At 40.9% G+C, this 23230-nt stretch overlaps 1 protein-coding gene across 3 annotated transcripts in view; it reads right to left on the minus strand.

The window, feature by feature from the left end:
- Positions 1–23230, minus strand: part of nav3 (neuron navigator 3) — a 198355-nt gene that overhangs the window by 110978 nt on the left and 64147 nt on the right. For all 3 annotated transcript variants that reach the window (XM_039600943.1, XM_039600942.1, XM_039600941.1), the window contains exon 4: positions 6622–6694. In XM_039600943.1, the coding sequence (XP_039456877.1) occupies positions 6622–6694 (73 nt within the window). The remainder of the gene's footprint in view (positions 1–6621; positions 6695–23230) is intronic.

Below are 23230 nucleotides of genomic sequence, written 5' to 3' on the forward strand. Positions count from 1 at the left end.
AAGATTAATCTCTTGGGGGCGTTTCCTATTTTCTAACACCCAGAGGTGGTAATATACACTAGGCCTTTGAGAGAATCAGAAAAGAAAACGCTTTCTATGCTTTAGGGAAACTAACGTTGCAGATTCTGCTGCACTGGGACTAAAACTTTTTTGCAACTTGTAAAAAAAAACCCAGCCCCCACTGAAATGATACTGTTGAGGACAAGAAGCAGAATAATGCTTTATCGATCCAACAGAATAAGTGCTTTTGTGGGAAAACTCAGCAGTTCATTTTCCTTAAAGAAACTTTAACAGGATGCAGGCTTGGGCCAAGGTGACAATACCAATCATGCAATTCAGCAATGCTAATTTCTATCCCCCTTTTGAGAACATGTTGTCTTTTTACATGCTTTTAATATTTGGTGGATGATCTAGTTCCTCTTTCAAATTATCATGTAGCAGGTAATTTCCATTTAGACAGGGAAAGAGTCCCTTTTCATGAAGATCTGTTAAATGAGCCGTGTAACAGCGTTGTCCCCTGCAAATGACTTTAGAGGTAATTGGCAATGACAGACATGTTTTGGAGCCAGCATGACTGCCATGTATACTATGTTCATGGACCAACATTTTATTCTAGTGCAGTGCGATGCTAGTATATGCAGCAAAAAGACAGTTATGCTAACTTTGGGGTGGATATTTACCCTGTGCTGGCTTTGATGCTGATGACTTTGGATTGTGTCCAAAAAGATGTTTAGTCTTTGGTGCTAACTTGGTGAAATTCAGATTAAGATTCAGTGAAACTGTAAATACAACAATAATTTTGTGAACATGTGCACAACAAAGGCTGATTTGTCTTCAAAATATTTGTGTTGTTTAGGAAAGCAGGACAAACAGTTGTAACCTAAATTGTCTTTAGAATTTAGGTATGAAGATGAATTCCTGACATCACTATTCTGCCATATTTTCAGTTACTTTTCTGGTAAGAGTTCGCCACAAATTACTCAGCTTATCATCTGACCAAAGCTCTGTATGAGTGCCTGCTCAAAATGTGATGTGAAACTCTCCTGGTGAGTCACCTTTTTCTGTCCGTTTAGAGTAAAAAAAAAAAGGAGACTGCAGGATTCTATGAGACACTGATGGCAGTTTGGTAAAGCTCCCATTAGACATTTTTGTCAGAGGTCCACACCCACTTCATGTCAACAAGTGTCAGCAGGAGAAATGCTACTCTGGAGCATTTAAAGAAGAAGCTACTTATTTAATGAAACAGCGAGGCTAGGCAACACAAATACCGTGTCATCACTAATAGCCTGTATTACTTCACTTTTCTCATCAGCAGCTTCTGCCTTCTCTTTACTTCCGTAAGCTTTTTCTAAAGAATTTTCTCTTTCTTATTTTTTCATGTTTTCCATCATTGCACTGCTTTGTCTTAGTACCTTTCCTAACTCTACTTGAAAGGCATGAGCCCTGCCTTCTGATCATAGGACAAGTGTGTACCCATGGTTGATCTTGTCCTAAAGCCACTAATGAAAGGGACTTTAATGTGGTGAGTAGGTCATACTATTGGTTTCCTGGTAGCACTAGAACCAAATAGAGCCTGTCTTTTTAATAGCCTCAGTTGGTGAGACCCTGCATTGGAAAGAGTGTTTAATGACCTGCTGTAAGGACCCCTCAATGTAACCAATTATCAAGTGTAGGAAACATGTGTTTGGGGGCTTTACACCTGCTTTTAAGGGTGGAAATGCTACACTGAACTTCCTGAAGATAATTATCACATTTGAAGAGGTAAAACTTTATGTTGCCGCTTTGAGATATTTTGTGTCCAAAAGGGTCAAGCTTGACCATGTGTTTTAGTGTATGAAGTTTGTCTTTATAACATGTTTAAGTTGACAACACAGCAGCATGCTCTCAGTAGCAGTGCTAACATTGGAAGCTGCAATTTCAAACATATTAATAATATTAGTGTAACTAGTATGGATACTAAGGAGGCTTTAGGTGATGATGGTGTAAGCTGCAACAATGACTGAAATTTATCCTGGCAAAAATGTCAGCTTAGTTAGTCATGAGGATTTATGTCTGGGATCAGTTTCCACATGTATGAAACACTGTGCTAACACATCCGGGAGATATTAGGTTATTGAATTTTAATTGGAAGTCTTTCTTTGTCTCAAGTCTTTAGTATAAAAGCCACCATCATCCTCCTCTGTAGTGTGTGGACTCGATTTCATTAAAGCCCATAAGTCCCCTCTGTGAAATGTTTGTACAGGAAATAAAACACTCTTCAATGAGATGACTTTTTCCGGAACTTTGGTTTACAGCCTCCCACCAGTGAGATGCAAGGAGACTTCTGGAGTAGTTATTGCTATAAGTAGTTTCTAGGTTCCTGTATGCAGATCAAGCCTCCTACTTTATTCCCACATCTTGTAAAACTATAATAAAGCCTGCATATTGCCAGGAAAGCCCTGGGCAGATTCAATTAGACATTAAAGGGCAGAAATGGCTGTCTCATTCAAGTCACAAACACAACCAACACATGCTCAATAGAAGAAAGACCAAGAGAAGCCAGCAAATGAAATGCATCGGCAACAGCAACGAACAGGGTAACCCAATAGCCCATATACAGATCCACTTCGGAATTCCAGGCCCAGCAAGTCACTTTGCTGTTTTTAGTGTTGCAGCTGAGCATGGAGAATTTAGAGCTGTCGGTCAGTGTGTCAGCCTGTTAGGATATTTCTGCTGCTCGAGAGGTCAAGGGCAAGTTCAGCCCATTAATATTTAAAGGGAGCAGAAACAACATGGGTCATAGCAGGCACAGGTCCTTGTAGATGTGCATTTTGTTCAACACTACACACCAAACAACAAAAGTTCAGTTTTCTTAGACAGTGACTGTCTTCTAACAGTTTTAAATGTAGTCATTGTGAGTATAAACCTTTATGAATATGATATAAACATCCCAATACGTACTGACAGAGAAACTATTAAATGTTCTTTAAGATCTCCGTACTTTGAAACGTAACAATATCGGTTCTCGGATCTCAAGATCTGGACTTGCAGTGAACCTTCTACTGCGTGTGTGTGTGTGGCGCATCACATTTCACTTGATGCAGTGAAACCTGCTATATAGTGTAAAAAACTGTTTTTTATATTCCTGACGTTCTTATTTGTTGTGCATATTTAGCACACTTACATGTTTAACATCATCAAAGAAATGTAAATGTCCAAGAAAGATAACCCAAGTAAATACAAAAAAGCAGTTTTTAAAAGAAGATTTCATCTATTAAAGGGAAAAAAAGCTATGCAAACCTACCTTGCCCTATATGAAAAAAGTAACTGCCCCCTAAACCTAATAACTGGCTGAGCAGTAAAAACTGAAATGAGTCTTTTACATCACTGTGGAAGAATTTTGGCCAACTCTTCTTTGGAACATTTAGTTCAGGGGTCTGCAACCTTTAACACCCAAAGAGCCACTTGGACCCAGTTTCCACGCAAAAAAACCCACTGGGAGCCGCAAATACTTTTTGAAATCTAAAATGAAGATGACACTGTATATATTGTTTTTTGTGCTTTGTGTGGACAACTAAAGTAAGTAAGTAAAGTTTATTTATTAAGCGCTTTTCACAGACAGGCAGTCACAAAGCGCTGTACACAAATATTAAAATAAACAATACAATCAATAGACAATATACACAATGTAAATGATCAAATGTAAATAATGTAAAGAATATAAAATACGTAGATCAACAAAAGGCTTGTTTGAACAGAAAAGTTTTTAACTGCTTTTTAAAAGAATTTACAGAGCAACTAAGGTGTGTTGCTTATAAAATCCATGAAGTGTTACAGAGAAAATTACATTTTATTTATGTAATTAACACATTTTGAACTCTTAAAGAAATATAACAAAAGGAAAGACACCCAGCTGAACTAAAATGATCCATGTAGCAAACAAAAACTGTTATGAGCCGCCACCCTTATCGCCTTTGGGCTTTTGGAGCCTTGACCTGACTTTTAAAAAGTAATTGGAAAAAAAGCACTATGCCGCTAAAAAAAAAAAATAGATATTTACAAAATTCTGCCTAAATATCTATTTTACCTTGTTAATGTGGGTGGCGGGGCGTGGTCTGCAGCGCCACTGAATGGGAGTTGGACGCACCTGAGCAGCACCCGCAATCGCGCCTCGCCGCCTTAAAGTCTGTGCTCTCTCTGCTGTTGTGTTGTCGGGCTGTGAGCTGAAAAGCTACAGCCGGCTTTATGCGTACAGCATAAAGCTGGCTTTTGAAAAGTGGTCAATAAAGAGATGCTGAAAAGCATGTCCATGCAAACATCGTCGGGTCCGCCGTGATATGAGACTTCTGGTCCCAAACCTCTGCACACAGCGTCTGCAAATCGGGGCTTTCATCTTTACGCAGGACTGTAAGCTGTCATCTGTGAGGCGTGAGCGGTTTTGTTTTTAACATAGTTCACGGTGGAGAACAGCTGCCGACATAATGTGGATCCGAAGATCCATAATTGGCCTATCTGGGGTTGAAAGTCTCGATAAATGCACGGCGTTTTGGCAGGTACACCGGCTTCCGCGTGTGACGCTTATTTTGAGCGATGAAAAAAAAAAAAAAGATATAATTTTATTTTTATATTTCAAAGTCACAATAATCTTCCAATTTAGAACTACAAGTTAAAAAAAAAAGAACTAAACACAAATAAAATGCACTTCAGCTAAATACTTCTTCTATTTTCCCAAACCACGCGGAGGCGCAAAATAAGGACTAAAGAGCCGCATGCGGCTCCGGAGCCGCGGGTTGCCGACCCCTGATTTAGTTAATTCAGCAAACCTGAAGGATTTTTGGAAGAGGTCGGCCTGATGAAAGTCATGCCAAAGCATCACAATCAGATTTTATGCCCTGAATTTTATGTCCTGAACTCCATATTTACGTTTGAGCCGTTCAAACGTGAATATGTGTGTTTCAGATCACTGTCCTTCTCCTTGTCTAGCAGAGATCAGAATTCATGTTTTCATCAATGACAGACAATTGTCCAGTTCCTTAAGAAGCAAAGCAGCCTCTGCATTGTCACACTACCACCACCATGTTTGACTGTTGGTATGATTTTCTCTTTATAAGAAGTTGTGTTAGTTTTATGCATGAATGAAATGGGGTGCAAACGTTTCAAAAAGCTTTTTACTTGTCAGTCCACAGATTATTTTACCAAAAGTGTTGGGGATCATCAAGTGCTTTTTGGCTAAGTGTGTGTGTGTGTATACCGGTTTTTCCTATCTTGGTGGGGACCAAAATCTGAAATTTACTATACTGGTGGGACCAACAGCCCTCGTGGGGACCTGGATTTTGGTCCCCACGAGGGCTAATGATTTGAAGGCATTTTTCACACTCAAAATGTGGTTTTAGTGTCAGGGTTACAATTGGGTTATGGTTAGGCTTTCATTTTTGATGGTTAGGGTTGTCAATGGGATGTTCCCACGAGGTTAGCAAACCAGACATCTGTGTGTGTGTGTGTGTGTGGTCAGCTGTGATTTTTGCCTTGGAACTCTTTATGTTGAATCATGATCACTGACCTTCACGGAGACTGTGAGGCCTGCAGTTCTATAGATGTTGTTCTGGATTCTTTTGTGACCTCCTGGATGAGTCACTGATACCCTTGGTCACTGATGCCTGTGACTTCTGATATCCTCACCACTGTTCAAAGTTTTCTTCATTTGTAGATAAATGGCCCTCACTTTGTTTCTCTGAAGCCTCAAAACCTTAGAAATTACTTTGTACCCATTTCCAGACTGACAGATGTTAATGACTTTGTTTTTCATCTGTTCTTATGTTTCTTTAGATTGTAGCATGATGCGTTATATTTATTTTATCTTTTATCCTACTTTACTTTCTCAAAAAGGTCCTATTTAGGTGATTTCTTGTTGTGATTCTGTGCTATAAACACAAAATAGAATAGAATTATTCATACCTTGGTGTGGCTTGCAAAATTAAATTCAGTTTTTAAAAAAATGTGATTAATCACAGTTTATTTACAATTTTTGATGATCTGAAACATACAAGTGTGTCAAATATGCCAAAAAAGAAAACAGAAATGGCGCAAATAAGTTTTCACTGCACTGTATGTGCTGCTTGCTGTACTGAAGACACTTTTGTGTGTAACTGACTGCAGTTGTATATACAGATACATTTTTATGGAACCTTAAGGTGTCCCTGCAGAGTCAAATGCAATGTAAAATGTATTCTTAATATATTGTTTGGAATGTCTAACCCTAGCCTTGTGAGACAGTTTCATGTACTGTGTAGCCTGATGGTCAGGAGGCAAATCCTGCCCTGCAGTTTTTATCCTCCCACAATCCACTCTGATGCCCTAATGACTGCCTACACTGCCATAGTGAAAGCTGTCATGATACCAGTGTGGTAAATTCCATTACCGTGAAGTACACTCACATGTCTTGGAAACAGGCTTAAACCAGGTTTCTGAAAACATTTGGTACTGTGAAGAAATGGAAACCTACCCACAGAGGATGGGTTGCATTGAAGCCAAATTAATTTTCCAGATTTAGAAATTAGACAAATACAACAGCCACATCTCTCTTCTGCTGCTCCACTGACTTAATTAAGTTTAACCAGGCCTCAAATTTTGTATTATTCTTACCTTCTGCTGAGAGCCCTTGTACATTCACTCCTCTGGCATCCAGGAAACTGAGGCAGGCATCCACATTCTCAATCTGGTGAGAAGATGGCAGACAGTCAGCACAAAGCACAAAGGATGTGATGACACTTAACATTCAATGAGCCTAAATGTCTCGGGGCAGAGGGCTCAGAGGATGGAGCTTATCAGCATTATGACCCATAAAGAACATCATTGTGTGGTTATTACCCGACCCCCGCACGACCCTGGGATCAGGCTGCACGACATACTGACCGCAGTGTGACGCCACCTACACAATCCGCTGCATGTCATGTTCGTGGATTCAAGGGGAGACACAAGTCCATATGTACACAGTATGCTGGTAAGTTGTAGAAATACACCCCCAGAGTACTAACATATATAGGCTAGACATAAAGATATGTGGTACTTTGACACATACAACCCAACAACAGAGACAAACACAGGAATAAGCTTTCGCATAATTTACACATAAACACAATGACAATAGTACAGTGTGGCCCACGCTCACAGTGTAGGCAACAGCTGCCACCTATGTTTCAGCTGTACAAAGGCGCACTGAGGCTGCAGTTATGAGGGGGATTTTTGCCATCCTTGACAGCAACTAGCGGGTCGCTTCATTAACATGGTGGCCAGCTGCCAGTCCCCCTTAGGAGGCCTTTTATGATCAGGTCAAAGGTCTTAGCGCTCTACGCAGCGCAGTGTGTCAGGGCCATACAAAGGGCAGGCTGGGCAACTCAGCCAGACGTCCAGCGGGCAATGATGATTCATGAGCCGCAATTCCCCGTCAGCCCTCTAAAGCCTGCTAGCTCTCTCTCTCTTTTAAATGTTCGCTTGCTCTGTATCCTTTTCTCTCTTCATTAAAAAGAACCAGGACAATGAGTCATATCTGTACACAGGCTGTTTGGCAATTGCGTTGTCTTCACTGTGTTATGTGTCAGCTTAAATGTAACAAGACACGGAACGTGATATTTTAAATGTTGGGGCAGGGCTACAGAGGTAATATGTGGTGAAGCTAAAAAAAACTCAGATAAATGGATAAAACATCTCTGTGGATTTTTTCCTCACACAGGTGCAGAGCCCTGGTCTGAGTTCTACTTGAAGCAGTAGTGTCCACAGATTTTTTAACTGTGTCACTCCCTGCAATGCACAAAAGGCTCAATATAAGTGAGCTGAGTGAGGAAGTTAAACTTCTCCAATAGGGAAAGATGGATTCAAATCCTATAGATGAGGCTTGCATAAAGCCTTCATCTTTTACTATATGAATCATGCTGAGACAATTGCACATGCAGCTACAGCACTTAAAATAGTATGATGACACGATTAATTTTATGGTTAATGCTGATTCCATTCACAACAAAACTAATCAGAGATTATTTCTTGGCAAGACATTATGAGGCTTTGGACTGATGGAAAGCATCATTATGTTCACTGTCAACCTGACTGTAGAACAAACAGGACGGGATTGTCAGAACTGTTGGAAAAATTAATGGTGATCTAAACTTCACTAGACAAGCTGGATCATAAGTTTGTCTTAAGGAAAGCCTGATCTATTGTTGAGACAGAGAACACTCTCTTTACTCTGACTTTGAACTAATGCCCTCAGGACGACGTTGTAGGACGCTGCTAGCTGGCAAAAAGGATTTAAAAAGAGATCATTTGCGCCAAAATCAGTAAGTATAATTAATAATAAGATGTTGTGATGTCCACTCAGCAGCTCAAACAGCACCTCAAAAGCTATTGCTGAAGCACAGCAACCACTTAGCAGCCACCTTCTCTCCCAAATATGATGTTTATACTGGTTGTACCAATGGGAGGCTGCATGGGACACAAATTCACAGACGGAGCTTCTCCATCTGCCTGACACAACTTATAACCACCCACACACAACAAACCCCCTCACATTTTGGTTTCCATATTCTTTCCCCACATGCTGCGCTCAAAGACGGACACGTGTGCTCTGGCGTTAGCTTTGTTTGATTCTTCCAGACGCACGTTTAGACATTTGCATGTTGAGACACATGTGCGAAGCAGCATTCGTCTCATTACTTCAGTCATAATTAGGTTTGAAGATGTGTTGTGGCGTAGGAGTTCTCGCAGTCTAATGCCTGCCAAAACAAACAGCTTATAGGTACAAAAGATATGCAATCAAAAACATTTGCGAGATAACAAACATTTTTATCAGCAACTCAACTCAGCTCATTCAGTTGCAAATATTTACAACACAAAGGAGTGCTCTACTACTTTGCATCTTTTCCACAGGCAACGTGTGTGTTTGAAGTCTGATTTAATAGCTGATAAAGACAAAAAAGGACCAAACCCATAAACATGCAGTAAATCTCTTTAGTTGGAGACAGATCTGTCAGCTTTTAAAGCATCACAGAAACAAACCTGTGCTGTTGTCCTCTGTGACTTCAAGTGGTCTACCAACTATGAATTCTGAGACTTTTAGACATAACCGCTGTTTGTTTTTAGTCTGCATTAACTGTAAAATGACGTAAACAAGGGGAATAATGATTGAAGGCGTTGATGACGGCTGGAGCATTAATGTTCCACAGGGTCCTGGCGATGTTTAACTGCTAGTTTGGTGGGTGGATTGGCTTAGTGGCATCCTGTAACAGCCTCTAGAGAAACCGACATCATTTATTTTTCCTACACACGCTGGCATCACACAGATCCACATAAGCCATTAAAAGCCATTTGGAAACGGGGCATTATGATGAGGCACACTTTACCAAATCATGAAATACTTTAAACAGAAAAAGGGGAGCACATATTGAGGGGTGACAGGAGTGCACATGTAAAACACACACACGAGAGGAAGAAGGAATGAGGGGTGCTGTTAAGTTTCTGCGATGAATAACTTTGAATTAAGCTACATTTAATTTACAGAGTCACAGTCCAAATCAAAATTTCTGATTCTATGTAACATGGGCAGCAGGGCAAAGACGACTTATGCAGTTGTTGACAAAGTTTCATCCTTTCTGAGGATGAGGACTCCCTGGTACACCTGTCTTACACTGTCTTGTATAAAATCATTGGATGCTGAGGTCAAGCCAAAGGAACACAAATGAGCTACAATAAAAAATACCACAAAACAAACAAAAAAATGTTCACTTGAGGACTTTATGGCTACTGTTTTTTCATATAAATCAAAACTACACAAACAGTTGAGAGACTTTTTGTCTTGAGGTTTTCTTTCTTCCATTAAAACACCAAAATGTGAACTTTTGAATTTTTCTAACCACAAAATAAAAATAATATTTAATAGTACTCGTGTTAAAAATCTTGTCTTTGCTTGAAATTTTCGGTTTAAACAGCAAAGTTGTAGAAATTCAACTCTACAGTGGTACATTCTCCTATTCTTTCTACTCCAGTAAGATTGAGTAAGACAAACATTAGATGTTGGCTACATCTACTGTACATGTTTTGAGTTTAATTCCCCCAAGTACCATCTCACATATGAAAAGTGCACTGGAGCACATTGGGCCTCTCTAAAAGTATCAAGTGACTGATGTATGATGGTTGGAATTGGAAAGTGTTATCCCTTATATTGCAACTGTCAAATACAAATGAGCCAAACACCTCAATTACCACTTCCTACGGGACAGAAAACAACCTTCTTCAAGACAAGAGTGGAAAAACCAGGCGTTAGCGCTTTGTAGCCCATGAGCACTGCTAAGTAATTGAAGGGTTTTACTTAAAATGCTACATCTCCACTGGAAAATAAATGCCACCTTAAATCCTTCAGTCCGTTTTTCAAAAACACAGATGACTCAAGCTTCACAAACAGAGCCATTTCGTGAAGTTTTGGCATGACTCAGTAGAGTTCTACCTTTTCTTTTTAAACCATTTTATTTTGAAGCCAGTAATCATTATATGAATACTTATTATTTATTATATATATTTATGTTATCCCACACCTACATGAAAACATAATTGCAATCCTGGCCATCGCAGCACTGGGAGATTTAACAGAGGCTCTAGTTTGTGCGTTGTGACAGGAGAGTAACGGAACCGACCATCTTTATTTACGATTGCTGTTCACACCCTCGGCTGCAGCTCTGCAGCTCACAGTCGGACATATACCAACAACAATAACCACAACAGTCAGAGCACCAAGTTTAAGCCGGAGAAGAGTGATTGCGGATGCCGCCCAGGTGCGTCCGCCTCCCCCTGCAGCAGCTGCACCGTAGACCACGCCCCGCCACATACCCCCATTGCCTGACTAAGGCCGGGGAACCTCCCCCCCGCGGGAGGTAATCGGGAGAGGCAATCAGCGCCCCCGGCCCAGCGACAGGGAGGTGTCCATCCGCCCTCGTGTCCAGCGGCGGCGGCGCACCAGTCGCGGCCATGAGTCGAGGCTCCCTGGCGGCTCGGCAGGTGCGCAGGACCACACAGCACGCCGGCCTCTATGGGTAGAGAGGCCGGACCGGACAGCACGCCGACTCCGTCTCCCACTTGGCAGGTCCTGCCGGCGCGCCAGCCTCGGGTAAGGACGCTGAGATTCTTTTTTTGCCCCAACACGGTAATCAAAGTTGACTGAGGAGTCAAGTGAATCCAAATAAATCCTGCAGACACAAACCACTATGCCATCCTTTTAAGACTTTTCCCTAAAAGACCAAAATCGATACCAACTAGAGCTAAACAAAATTAGCTTTGCCTCAGAAATCCCTGTATCAAAGTTCATCTCTCTTCTTCCAGTCACCCCACATGGCAGAAGATAAAGACTGTTTTTGTACCTATTAATTCCTCTTGGCACATGAAACCTAATGAGGCAGAGTTCATCACTTGTGGAGACAACACATAGTTGTGATGCTTTTTACAGCCAGAATATACTTTATTAATCACTGCTGCTTTGAGATCTAAAGGTTTACATGGATAAAAAGCGAAATCTTTGTGCTCTCTAGAGGCCACTTGTAGTCCAAACGTCTAGCAAGCAGAATTAAAAATGATTTTTCTTTTTCCCCTCATAAAAAGCCAAGGCCTGAAGGACACTACGGGTTAGAGTGGTTCACCGCACATTTAGGATTTAGAGCCACTCAGCCTTTCTTTCAAATAAACCAGTTCTCTCATTGTCCGTGACCTCTGCATCAACTCCCCTCATCAGATTGAGGGTCTGACACTGCATCTTCCACTGGTGTTGTCCTAAACCCCCATCTTGTCACTGTCAACGCATCCAAAGCAGGCAGCTGCTGACAGACAATGAATCAAAACGGATAAAATGAAACAGAACTTTAGTGCAGCTGATGGGCAAAGGGGAGGGGTTAAAGCATCCTGTCTCATAATCCAGGGATCATCGCTCATTATGTCAAAATCCACAGCAAAGGAACTTTTTTTCCCTCATCTGTCGCTGGCTGAAGAACCATTTTGTGCAATATTGATCACAATGCCTGTCGCCATAATCCCTTACCCTGTCTGAAGTCCTTCTCGGCTGTAGCTGAAGATCTGTGGTTGTTGCTCATTTTTTGAATCAACATAAGAGTGAACCTCACGCACCCAGATTTATCCGGCTCACTCAGGCTTACAAAGGCGATGTTTGCATTCACAGCAGCCTAAATGTTATGAAACTCTGTGTCATAAAACTTTTCTAACACAAGAAAACCAAACTGAAATCATTCAATTCAAGTAGTTCCTAACTGATTTTTATCACATTGTACCTCATATTCCTGTAAATACAACTATAGCTTTAGCAAAATCCTTTGAAGACAATGCAGTGCTAGCTCAGTCAGCACGTAAACACACATGATGTATAATCAACATGATGTGCGTGCCAGCACAAACCTATATCTATGGATGTCTCAATTAAGTATGGTGGCGCATTTTCCAGTGTTTACAACATCAAATAACTTGGAGGTCTTCCATGTGGCTTTGTGCATCTGCTGCACACACGGGGTGTGTGTCTGCATGTGTGTGAGTAAGCTGCAGAGAGAGAGTGAAAGGGAGGCAGACAAAGATGTTTTATGGATGAAAAAATCTCTTCATCAATCTCTGGCCTAATCCCTTTAAATCTGTTTTCGCTGTTTGAGTCAAAACTCATTATCGCTTCAGTCAATGATGGAGAAATAAAAAAAATATTACAACAATGATGCAATGCACACGCAAAGATTGCTCCTACTGTCATTTCATCTGTCCCCCTTTATCCGTCTGTTCTCGCTTTTATTTTCTTTCATTTTGGGCACAGCTCAGTCTGAGCTACAGTTGGACAAACTCTAATTGTACATCAGCGACATCAGGAAAGAACAAGCGAGTTCTTTTATTATGAATGCAAATATCCAAGGTCTTCTCCAAAAATGGCTGATCAGCACAACAACTGATGGTTTTGCAAATAACTCTGTCAGCGAGTGACAGAAGAAACAGAAGTATTCTTGTTGTGTAAGAGAGTAAGCAAACACAGAGGAGGGCAGAGGAGCAGAGGGTGTTTGTCACAGACTAGAAGACAATGCTAAGTATTTCTTGTTGGCTTTTAGGCTGACGCCAGCTATGTCCTTTGTCCTTCTCATATTCGCTGTTGCAGTCCTGCTCTAAGAAGGTAAACAACACCAACATGATGGATAGTATTACTGTTGACAGGTGACAAGATTTGTCTGCCAGTCATGGCTGAGGCTGTTTCTCCTGCGAGGGTCAGTGAGGTTAAGCTGCTCACTTATTAGGCCTGTGTTTGTATAACCTGCTGAGCAGCAGTGATGCAGGAGTGAAATATGCTGCCATTCACACACTCTCTCACCCACTCTCTGCTCCATCAGCTGAGAGAGAGTTCTGTCCAGTGAAATGCGTCAAAGCTCTGTCTGTAAGCTGCTTCCAACTCGTCACATTCAGTGTGTCTGTTTTACTTTATTATGCACACCATATTAGATGTCCTTTCTGTTATTTATCTCATTTAATCCCGTCCTCATTTAAATCATTTCAAATATCTCTAAAGGCTATCTGCTAACAGACAACTGATACATATACCTATATATGACAACACAATAAAACAACCTATAGAGGAAAAAGATTAATGGGAATAATTCATTGGCCTAAAACATATGTAAATGGGTAAGTTGTGCTTAGTAAGTTGTGATGCCAGACTGAACTTACAGAAGTCTTAAAAATCGAGTACAAATGATAAGGCTGTGTTTTTGCTTCTGAACCTAAAATTAGTGGTTCGAGAGACTCGTCTCAAGGCTGCAGAAGTCACGCTGGAGCATCTTCTCTCTTCTCACCCACCATAGAAGATGGTGCTGCAGATTTTATAGCAGCCTTTCACAGATGTTGAATGTCAGATATGATTTAGTCTGTTGGAGTGGCCAGAATGTGGCCATAAATCAAGTGCAGCAGCTTTTTTACTTTAAATTCCTTGAACTATAACACCACATACAGCTGGGCCTGTTTTTTTTTTGGTTTTTTTTCTATTTCACTGGTTAATAAGGACAAGCACAGTGTGGCTGTTTAGGAACGAAAAGCTGGGTGTACACATTTGTGGTTAAACCCCAATAATCTGCAGAGATGTGACATGTTATAGTAGGTCCTTTGATGAACAGACTCTGTGATAAATCAGCTGTAAACACAAAGAACTGCTAAGACATTTAAATATTCCCTTGTACAAGCAGTGAGTGGGCACTACTTTTAATTGTATAAAGCCAGTGGAATAAAAGCATAGGAATCACAAGAAGGAAAATGACTCCCATTCAAAACTACTGCTAAAATCATGAATTTTGACTCTGTAAACACGTGAAACACAGTTTTTACTTTTTCCTTTGCAAGGCTGAGCATACTACAAGCTAGCCACTTTCTGTTAAGGCAGCTAGGAATGAAAATGATGCTTAAGGACCATTTGCAGCGGTGACACATCCAAAGTCATGCAGCCCGTGGCTGGGGAAGGTACCAAGGGTCACTGAGGTCAGGGAGGTGGGTGAGGGAAGCTACTGTAACAGCACAAGCTGAGCTGTGGCAGTGAGTCATTTGGTATAAACGTACAGAATAAGACAGATCGAAGAGCGACACGGGACAAAAGCATTAAAGAAACCCATTCAAACAAAAAACAGGTTAACGACAGTGTGAGTGAATCGGTAGAGGACTGCTATTCCCAAGCTGAAACAATCACAGGGAATACGGGTCGGTCGAGAAGGGTTGCAGCTGGTATTTCACAGTGAAACAAACTGAGGCAGATCAAAATTTAGCAGTGCTTCACTGTGCCCATTGAACAAGCCAGCTCTTTGCTCCTTTACAGAACATCTGCCGATGCCATTCAGCTGTAATGAGTGATTAAAAGCTTCCAATTGAGACAAGTGAGCCTGTAACGAGCTCCAAGGTGCTCCATTTATACCACAACCATGTGAGGGGGTCCGTCGATGCCCAGAAAACAACAGAGAAAAAGACATATGCCACACGGACGCTTCAACACATATTAAGAGCAGAGATAGATAAGTGAATATTGCGCATCAAAGCACAGATGCTGGGGCATTTGGGTCTCAGCGCCTGATCCAGTAAAACTTAGATCAAACTTGGACCTTTGGTCCTGAGTTTAGGTTTGATTTAGTCACCCTGAAGTAGATTTTCACTATTTCACTTATAAAGACATGCTCTTACTAGATTTCTAGTTCTGTGAATGTATACTTTGCTAAAAGCTAAACAATTCCTCAGATGTCCACATGAACACGACAAAATTAGCTCGTTACATAGATGAATTATAAAGATTAAGAAACACCAAAAGATGCCTCTAAAATTATAAGTGGTGCAAATACACAGGGGTTCAACCCGATATCACAACAAAGCATGTAATAGACTCGCCGGTCCACCGTGTCCATTTCACAGAAGTTGCAGCAAGTTTTGGTGGTAATAGCTGAGGGAGATATTTTATTTCAAGCCAACATGAAAATAATCACAAGTATTTAAACAGACATATTAGCTCCCTTGCTTAATGGACTCTGACGATTAAAGACGTGAACTGTACTCCACATGTTTTTTGCTCACTACCGACTTTGTGGTTTTAAATATATCTCCCCCTGCTGGTAATGCAGCTTCTGTATGCGTGTCTGTTTTATATTTTGAAGAGGCAAAGCGTGAAATGGACACGGTGGGCCAGCCTCTCTAATACATGTTTTGCTGTGAAACCGTGTTGAGAGGTTTCTATGTAAGCTCTGCGTCACGTGTGTGACTTTGTTTTGGCTCTGATGGCCCATCACAGTAGAAGTCTGGCATGTGTTGCACAGCTGTGTGATAGATGATTAGTTAGTTCACTGCTGCTAATCAAAATTACAGTAGTGATTTTTCCCACTGATCAATGCCTCTCTTACACAATATTTCAAATATCAAATGTAGTTCCAGCAAATGTTAGCTTCTAGTTGAGTGTGCACACTGTACAGTGATACTGGGTGCAACACTCTTGTGAAAGATTATTACTCCTATTATTATTCTTAAAGGTGTTACCTCAGCCTTTGATGCAGAAAATATTTATTGATGTGTTTTAGATGTTTGTCCTATGGGTAAAAAATGGAATGTGAACCCTTCTAGTCACTCTCTACCCTCTCTGCCATCAGGGCATACAAACTGAACAATAAGAATGAAATATATCCGGTGTGGTTGTAGCTTCAGCAGCTTAAACAGGCCATCTGCCTCCTCCTCCTTTACTCACTGCCAGTTGCCGGGCATGCAAAATGACATCAGGGATGTTTCAGAAGCCCCGAGTTCCCATTATCCATTTGTCAGTGTATTTCCAGACCAAATGACTCTCATAATAGGCTAGTCGTCTGACAGCCAGGGCTGCTGTAATCAAATCAAAGACCAGAGAAATACTGTCACACAATTGCCAGTTGGTTTTGCCTAGCAGTTACTCAGGCCAGGAACTCAAATTAGGAACGCAATCAATTAGAAGCAGAGATTAATAGCGAGCTGTGCCGATGACGAAGCGTCAGGCCAGTGAAGATAATGCCACTGAGCGACTCGTGCTGTTCGTCCTCGCGTCTGGCTGGTGTGCAAGCTGCCAACAGATGGAGCCCAGATGAAACTGGTGAACTTTTATAGTCTCCAAGAAACCCTAGATGCAGTTAACCCTGAATTGCAGCACACACCCAGTCTAATCATGAGAGAAAGGCTAAAACACTCAAAAGTATACATTTTTAAATAACTATGCTGATCAAATCATATCTGGTTCATTTATAAGATTTGTAGTCAGTGACTGCATAGATTTGAGCCATGCAAGCAGTATTGTTCCAGGTACTGAAATGCATCAGTGATTGGATGGGTGGATAGTTTGTTAAAAACTGTCATGATCCTTTAACTGCTCATCTAGCAGCACACTCCGCTAATAATGTTATTTTGTCTAATACTTTGGTTAATGACCAAATACTTTGAGCCAACCAGCTTCAGCTAGACAGTGTATTTATTTGTTAGTGCATCAATAATTTATTATTTATTAAGAAATGTAAGGAAGCAACTTTTCTACTATAGTACAGTGTAGCCATTCTGAGCATGTTAGCCACAACATTTAAGCTAAACGTTTGACTAACTTAAGCTGTTGTGTTGTGTCTACTGCAAACTGAGCACTCTTTAAAGGTTAACAGCACAGGAATCTCATGGTTATTTGTTTTTATGTAATTAAAAAATTGCAAATGTCTTTTGCACATCACTAAGCAGAAACAGTACTTCAGATACCAGTCAGAGGAGCTTGCATTCCCTCACAATATATTGTGCTTTAAAAAATGACAAGCAAAAAGACAAACTCTCTGATTGAGTAGCAGCCTTTACTTATTTTTATATCATAACACATCAAATTTCTTTCCCCTGTCTTTTTCCTGAAGAGTGAAATGCACTGTATTCTAGCAGACATGCAGTGCAGTAAAATTTGACAAAGTGTACCGCAGTTTGACACAATCACTTCAAATTAATCAAAAGAGAAAAATTTGCATTGTCAAAACTAAAAATATTGAGGGAGGTTCAAAGCTGCCAATAGCCAGTCTAAACATGATCCATGACACACTTGAAAAGTCAACAGCTCAAATGAAAAGCAATACGAACGAGTTGAGTAGCTTGGTGAGTTGTTTGATGGAATCTTTCCTACCACGGCCCGAACAACCTTCTCCTGACTGATGCAGCAGCTCAGCATCTTTGTATTCATTCTGACAAATGTTTGTCCCGACATCCTTTGCTGCAGTCACTGGAAGCTACACACACACACACACACACACACACACACACACACATTCCCTCAGAAAGTCAAACTGCACAGTCATCCGTATTGCAGGGAAGTGCTCAGTGGTTTGCTAATGATGTCTGTCTATAATGAAGTGGATTAGTGTTGCAAAGCTTTAATATTTTCTGCTGAATGGGCCTCTTCTGCCATCCCTCGCCTGCTGTTCTCGTGTTTGAGCACGATTCTTCTGAGAAATAATTTTGGAAAAAAAAAAGAATCCCTCGCTCGATTCAAAAACCTGGGTGTGCATCTAATTTCTTTAGATGTCTGTACAATTATGAGAAACTGTACTGTCAGGGGGCATGAGGTTTTACATGACAGAGGGAGTGCAGCGCATGCCGCAAGGTGAGGGAGATGAACAAAAACTCTGTGTGAGCTCTTTAATCCACAGAATGCATTTACAGCTCAACATCACAGGCATTTAGCAGATAGATGTCTCCCAGATTCAAAAATGAAAAGAACATTCAATTCACTACAAGTATACTGGGGTGAAGACTATAGTGGGGAAAAAAAAGTGAAAAACGAAACTGGCTAACCCCCAAACCTTCAGTTTCTACTCTCTATTGTTATCACAAAGCCGAAAACAGGTTCAGAAAGAAACTAGACTGCACTTCTTTGGGTTGACAGCCTCTTTGTATTAAAACCCAGTTGTTACAATCTCTCATTATCTTTGCTGGGTACTGTAGTGGCTGCAGATGTTCCTTCTGGGGCTGAATACAGTAGCCCGCTGGATACAGCAGTGGATGGTATGGTCAGGTATAGCCTAGCACTACTCTGTATTAACTAACATATTAATGAAATGAACAAGAAAACTCTTTTCCATTCCTGGAAGCATTTGTTTTACAGTACAGATGTGGCCACAGTAGAGGTCTGATATAATGTGCTTTTGCTTCACCTGAAAGTGACAAAAAGGAATCTGTATGCATTAGTAAAATGATTAAGTCCAGGATCAAAGCACCTAACACAGGGTCTAAGAGACATGAGAATAAGTGTAACTGTAACTTCAAGTGTATGAATTAAAAAGTTAAACTTAACTGTGCTTCAGCTGTGCTATTTCCATCTCCATTTCAGTGTTATGTATGAGATAAATGCAGGCTTTTGTTATGCACTGTATTAGTAAGGCGATCAAAGGTCAGACTCTTTAACATATTGTTCTTAATGAGAGCAAATTAGACCAAGTAGGTGAAGAGAACTTGAAAAGAGTTTCTAACAATTCATACTTCCACTGTTCTTCAGCATATTATCCCATAAGCCCACGAGCAGTCAAAGGTAATACCCTTTAGTCTTGTAATTATAGGGGCCAAGAACTCAGGGGCGATGGAAAGGGACTTCCACAGAGTGCTGGATAAGTGTGAGAGGTTAACACGAAATGCAAAGATTATGAAATCTATACTCGATGGAATATACTTTAAATTTTACCCTTTACTTGTATGATAAAGCATGCTTGCATAAAATAACATGAGAAGGGGGAAAATGACTGGACTGTATTGACTGTTTGTAGAAAATAACTATGAAACGCACATTTTACACAATTCACTTCAAAGACCAAATAAATATCAACAACGTTTTTTGTTTGTAACCATCAAAAAACTGCAGGCAGTGACTAGATTTCAACTGACCTGTGGCCCTTTTGTATTGTGAACAAGGATTTAGAGGGGAAAAAAGAGCGCATTATGTATGTAGATTAGCAGACGAGCTTGCAGATGCTGATGTTGTGCTGGTTTCTGTTCATCATCTTCCAGCAGCTGCTCAGTTGGCCTCGCGCCACTCGACAGAGCGCCAGCGACCTACCAGTTAGAGAAACAGGCTTGTGACTCCAGGATCACCATCTAAAGTCCCAAATGAGGGGGAAAAGCTGTGCAGAGGAAGTAAATCAGACTCATCTGTCCCTCCACTGACAGCTGCTGCTACTGTCATGTCTCTGGCCAAGGCGTTTAAGCTCCAGGTGTAAGGTGGCTAGTGGCAGATTTCCAAAATTCACAGCTCATGTCATAAATATGCAGCCAAGAGTGAGAAAAAAATAGCTAGAGACAGGGAAAAGTTGTCAGTGAATAACTTAAGTTTCAAATTAATGTTAGTGGTCGAGCTCGTGGGATAGGCAACCCAAACAACATCGTTTTGCTCTCGGAAAGCCACCATATGTTCAAGTGTCATCACGTTTATCTCTTAGGTTAATACAGTTCATTTGGTGAAGCCAAGGCAAAAGCAGTTTGCAAACTGGGATCATGTTCATACAGACAAAACATTAAGCAGCCAATGGGCAAACCTGGACTTGATCACTGCTACATGAATACACACATTAGACTGTGACTTCTGTTTTTAACTTTATTTTTCATAAAGGTTTAATGAAGTAAGAACTGATTATGAGCATTGTGTCACAATACTTTGAGTCTTTTACAATCTGAAACAGGAACTGAAAATTTAACTGTACCTGAAAAGAAAGACAAAATCATAGTAGCTGCATCCACCTGACCATGAAGGTTAGCATGAACATTTGAATATCTTAACAGACTCCTGTTTGTGCACTTTACACACATTGCTGCTCAGAGTGCTTTGTGCTTAACACCTGATTTAAATTTAAGACTAACATGATTTCACATATCCTAATTAGCAAGCTGCTATTTTACAGTACCTGCCAATGTAAAAACCTCCAAACACTGCTAGTTGGCTCCATCGTTGTAGAGTTGTTTGTATGTGCGTGACAGATATTTCCTTCCCTTCTCACTCACTCTATAAGCAACTGTGCTTCCTCAAACTTCTTTTTCCCAAGCTGGCTAGACCCTCTGCAGTCAGAGCAGGTGGTGGATCAATGGGCTTAGTAAGCGACTGGGACAAAGAGCAAACTGCACGAACACACACAAACACCCGGAGCGAACGCTGGCGTATCGAACCACATACTTGCATCGCTGCAGAAGCTTGCCCTTAGTGACCAGTGCAAGAGTCTGGATTCAGCTGTTTCCAGGCAGGACTAGAATCACTTTATGTGACAAGAAAAATACATCTGCAAGAGTTTATTTTTGCAGGTTTTAACACAGCGAACTCTCACACACATTAGGGGTCTGCAAGGTCTTGATGATCCTAACGCAGGGGTCGGCAACCCTAGGCATGCGTGCCACCGTTGGCACGCGAAGGGTTAACTGATGGCACGCACGACCATAGCTGGACTGGCCATCGGGCATACCAGGCATTTGCTTGGTGGCCTGATGATTTTTTATTTTTTTTATTTTTTTTGGGGTGGTGGACTGGTCAGACGCTGGTCAGTGTGTAAAAATAACTCAGTTGTTTGGTGTTGGCCATGGCGTAGCTTCCACAGATTCAGTAAAATTAACAAGTGGTGGAGGCCAGCAGGTGGATGAGGGAAGGGGAGGCAGGAGGAGGAGAGACCCGAGGCAGCCGCCGGTCGGAGCGTCAGGTGAACTAAACTTCAGGTAAGAAGTTATGACCTGCAGTCTATCTGGGTCAGATATAAACCAAGTTTAGGTGGAGTTTATTTTCGTTGTGCTGACTTTTTACAGTCAGTTACAATAACTCGTACTGCGTGCTAGCTAGCATGACGGAATTTATATACTGCTGGGTGGGTGCTATGATTTTATTGATAGTGAACTTAATTTTATTCATAAGGTTAGTTAGTAGAGTTGCCAACCGTCCCGTACAAACGGAATCGTCCGGCATTCAGAGAAATTATTACGCGTTTCGTGTTGAGCTGAGAAGGAACACAGTTTGTCCCGGACTTCAGCCAGGATGGAAAAAGACACAAAGCTGGAGTTATTGTGTCTTTGCTGCACAGCTGCATCTTCTTCTCCTCTCATTCTCTCCCCTATCTCTCCTGTTGCTACTTCAATCATGAAACTGATCAATGATCAGCTTTTCTCTCTTGTTTGTTTATCGCTCACTTTGCGCCACAAAGAGGAAACCGCCGGATGTCGCACTAAACAACAGCAGCACGTTTAAGCTTGGTCAGCTGTTGTTAGAATTTATTTAATATTAATTTCTAGTATCAGCTGATGTTTGCTGGAGCCACAGCTGTAAAGCTGCTGGTCATGATATCGGTTTGGATATGTGGTGAGAGGGAAACATGAAGATGAAACCAGGAGATGTCCTTACTGAATCATCAGAGCTGAACAGGTGATGGAGAAACAGGTTTACCTTTTAGGTGACATGAATGAGTTGAAGGGAAGTTATGAACTGTTTCTGAGAGACAAATAACACCAGGATCCTTTTCTACGTAGCTGACAGCTGGTAACTGTGCAGGTCTAGCAAAGTTTTGCCAGGGGGGCAGGTAGGGCATTAACAGGGAAAGGGGGACAAGGAAATACTTTCTTATTCTCATTTAAAATGTCTGGCTGTTATTAAATAATTATCTGAAGCTTACAACCAAAGTTTTTATCTGACGTAAAATGAATAGAAATCATACATTTACCAACAAGACAAAGTACATCACTGTCACAACAGCGTTTGTTTTCATTCAAAGGCTTTATGGCTTTAATATCTGGGGGGCCGGTCTTTAGTCAAAATGCATCCATAGACTCGAGACACAATGCATTTTTGGGACTTTCAGGTGTATGGACCAATGTTTTATTTTCTGATCAAACCAGAAATCTTTAATGAGCAGCTAGATTTGTCTGGCATTAACTGGCTGAGTTAATGCCAGTTAATGCGACATCGAAGTAGCTGGAATCTACAGCTGTGCATGTTCATGGAGCTTGCATTTTCACCTGCTGGACATCACTACCTGACAAGTTTAACTGTCTTCAGAACATTGCAGAGGCCTTATTGACAGTATTTGGCTCTACATATCTGTGTGAGCAGATTTTCTCTCACATGAGTGTCCTCAGGTAGCCGTCTGAATGCTGGACACTCGGAGACCTGTGTCTCTGAGTGGGAGACCAGAGATCACATTAACATGTGTGTCTCTGTATTAACAAACATACCATATTGGCCCAGTTTATTTTTCTTATCATTGTTGTGAGGAGACCATAAATAGCATTTGTATTTTCTGTTGTACAGTTCATTTGCTGTTATGGAGTTCTTGTTATTAATAAAAAGTGTCTTTTTTTTGTTTCAAAATAGCTGATAACTATTCGCTGATAGCTGCCAACATTTGCAAACAAATATAATTCTATAAAGTGGTTCTATATAATGTGTAACTGTTCATATAGAGCGTTATTAAATTTATTGCTAATGCAATCATATGGCACACTGACTTCTGAGGAAATTTTAAATGGCACTCGCCATCAGAAAGGTTGCCTACCCCTGCCCTAACGTTTTCTTCTTTCCTGGTTCTTTAAAGTTGTTTTTCCAACATAGTGCACAGTCTGCTTTCACTACAGCTGGACTCACCATGGAACAGCTGAAAACTGCTGTGTGAAACAAGTTGTAGAAATATGTTTTGGTTCATTCCGGTAATGGGATGCTTTTGTG

Source organism: Oreochromis aureus, linkage group 17 (assembly GCF_013358895.1).
Source record: "Oreochromis aureus strain Israel breed Guangdong linkage group 17, ZZ_aureus, whole genome shotgun sequence".
NCBI classification, from domain to species: Eukaryota; Metazoa; Chordata; class Actinopteri; order Cichliformes; family Cichlidae; genus Oreochromis; species Oreochromis aureus.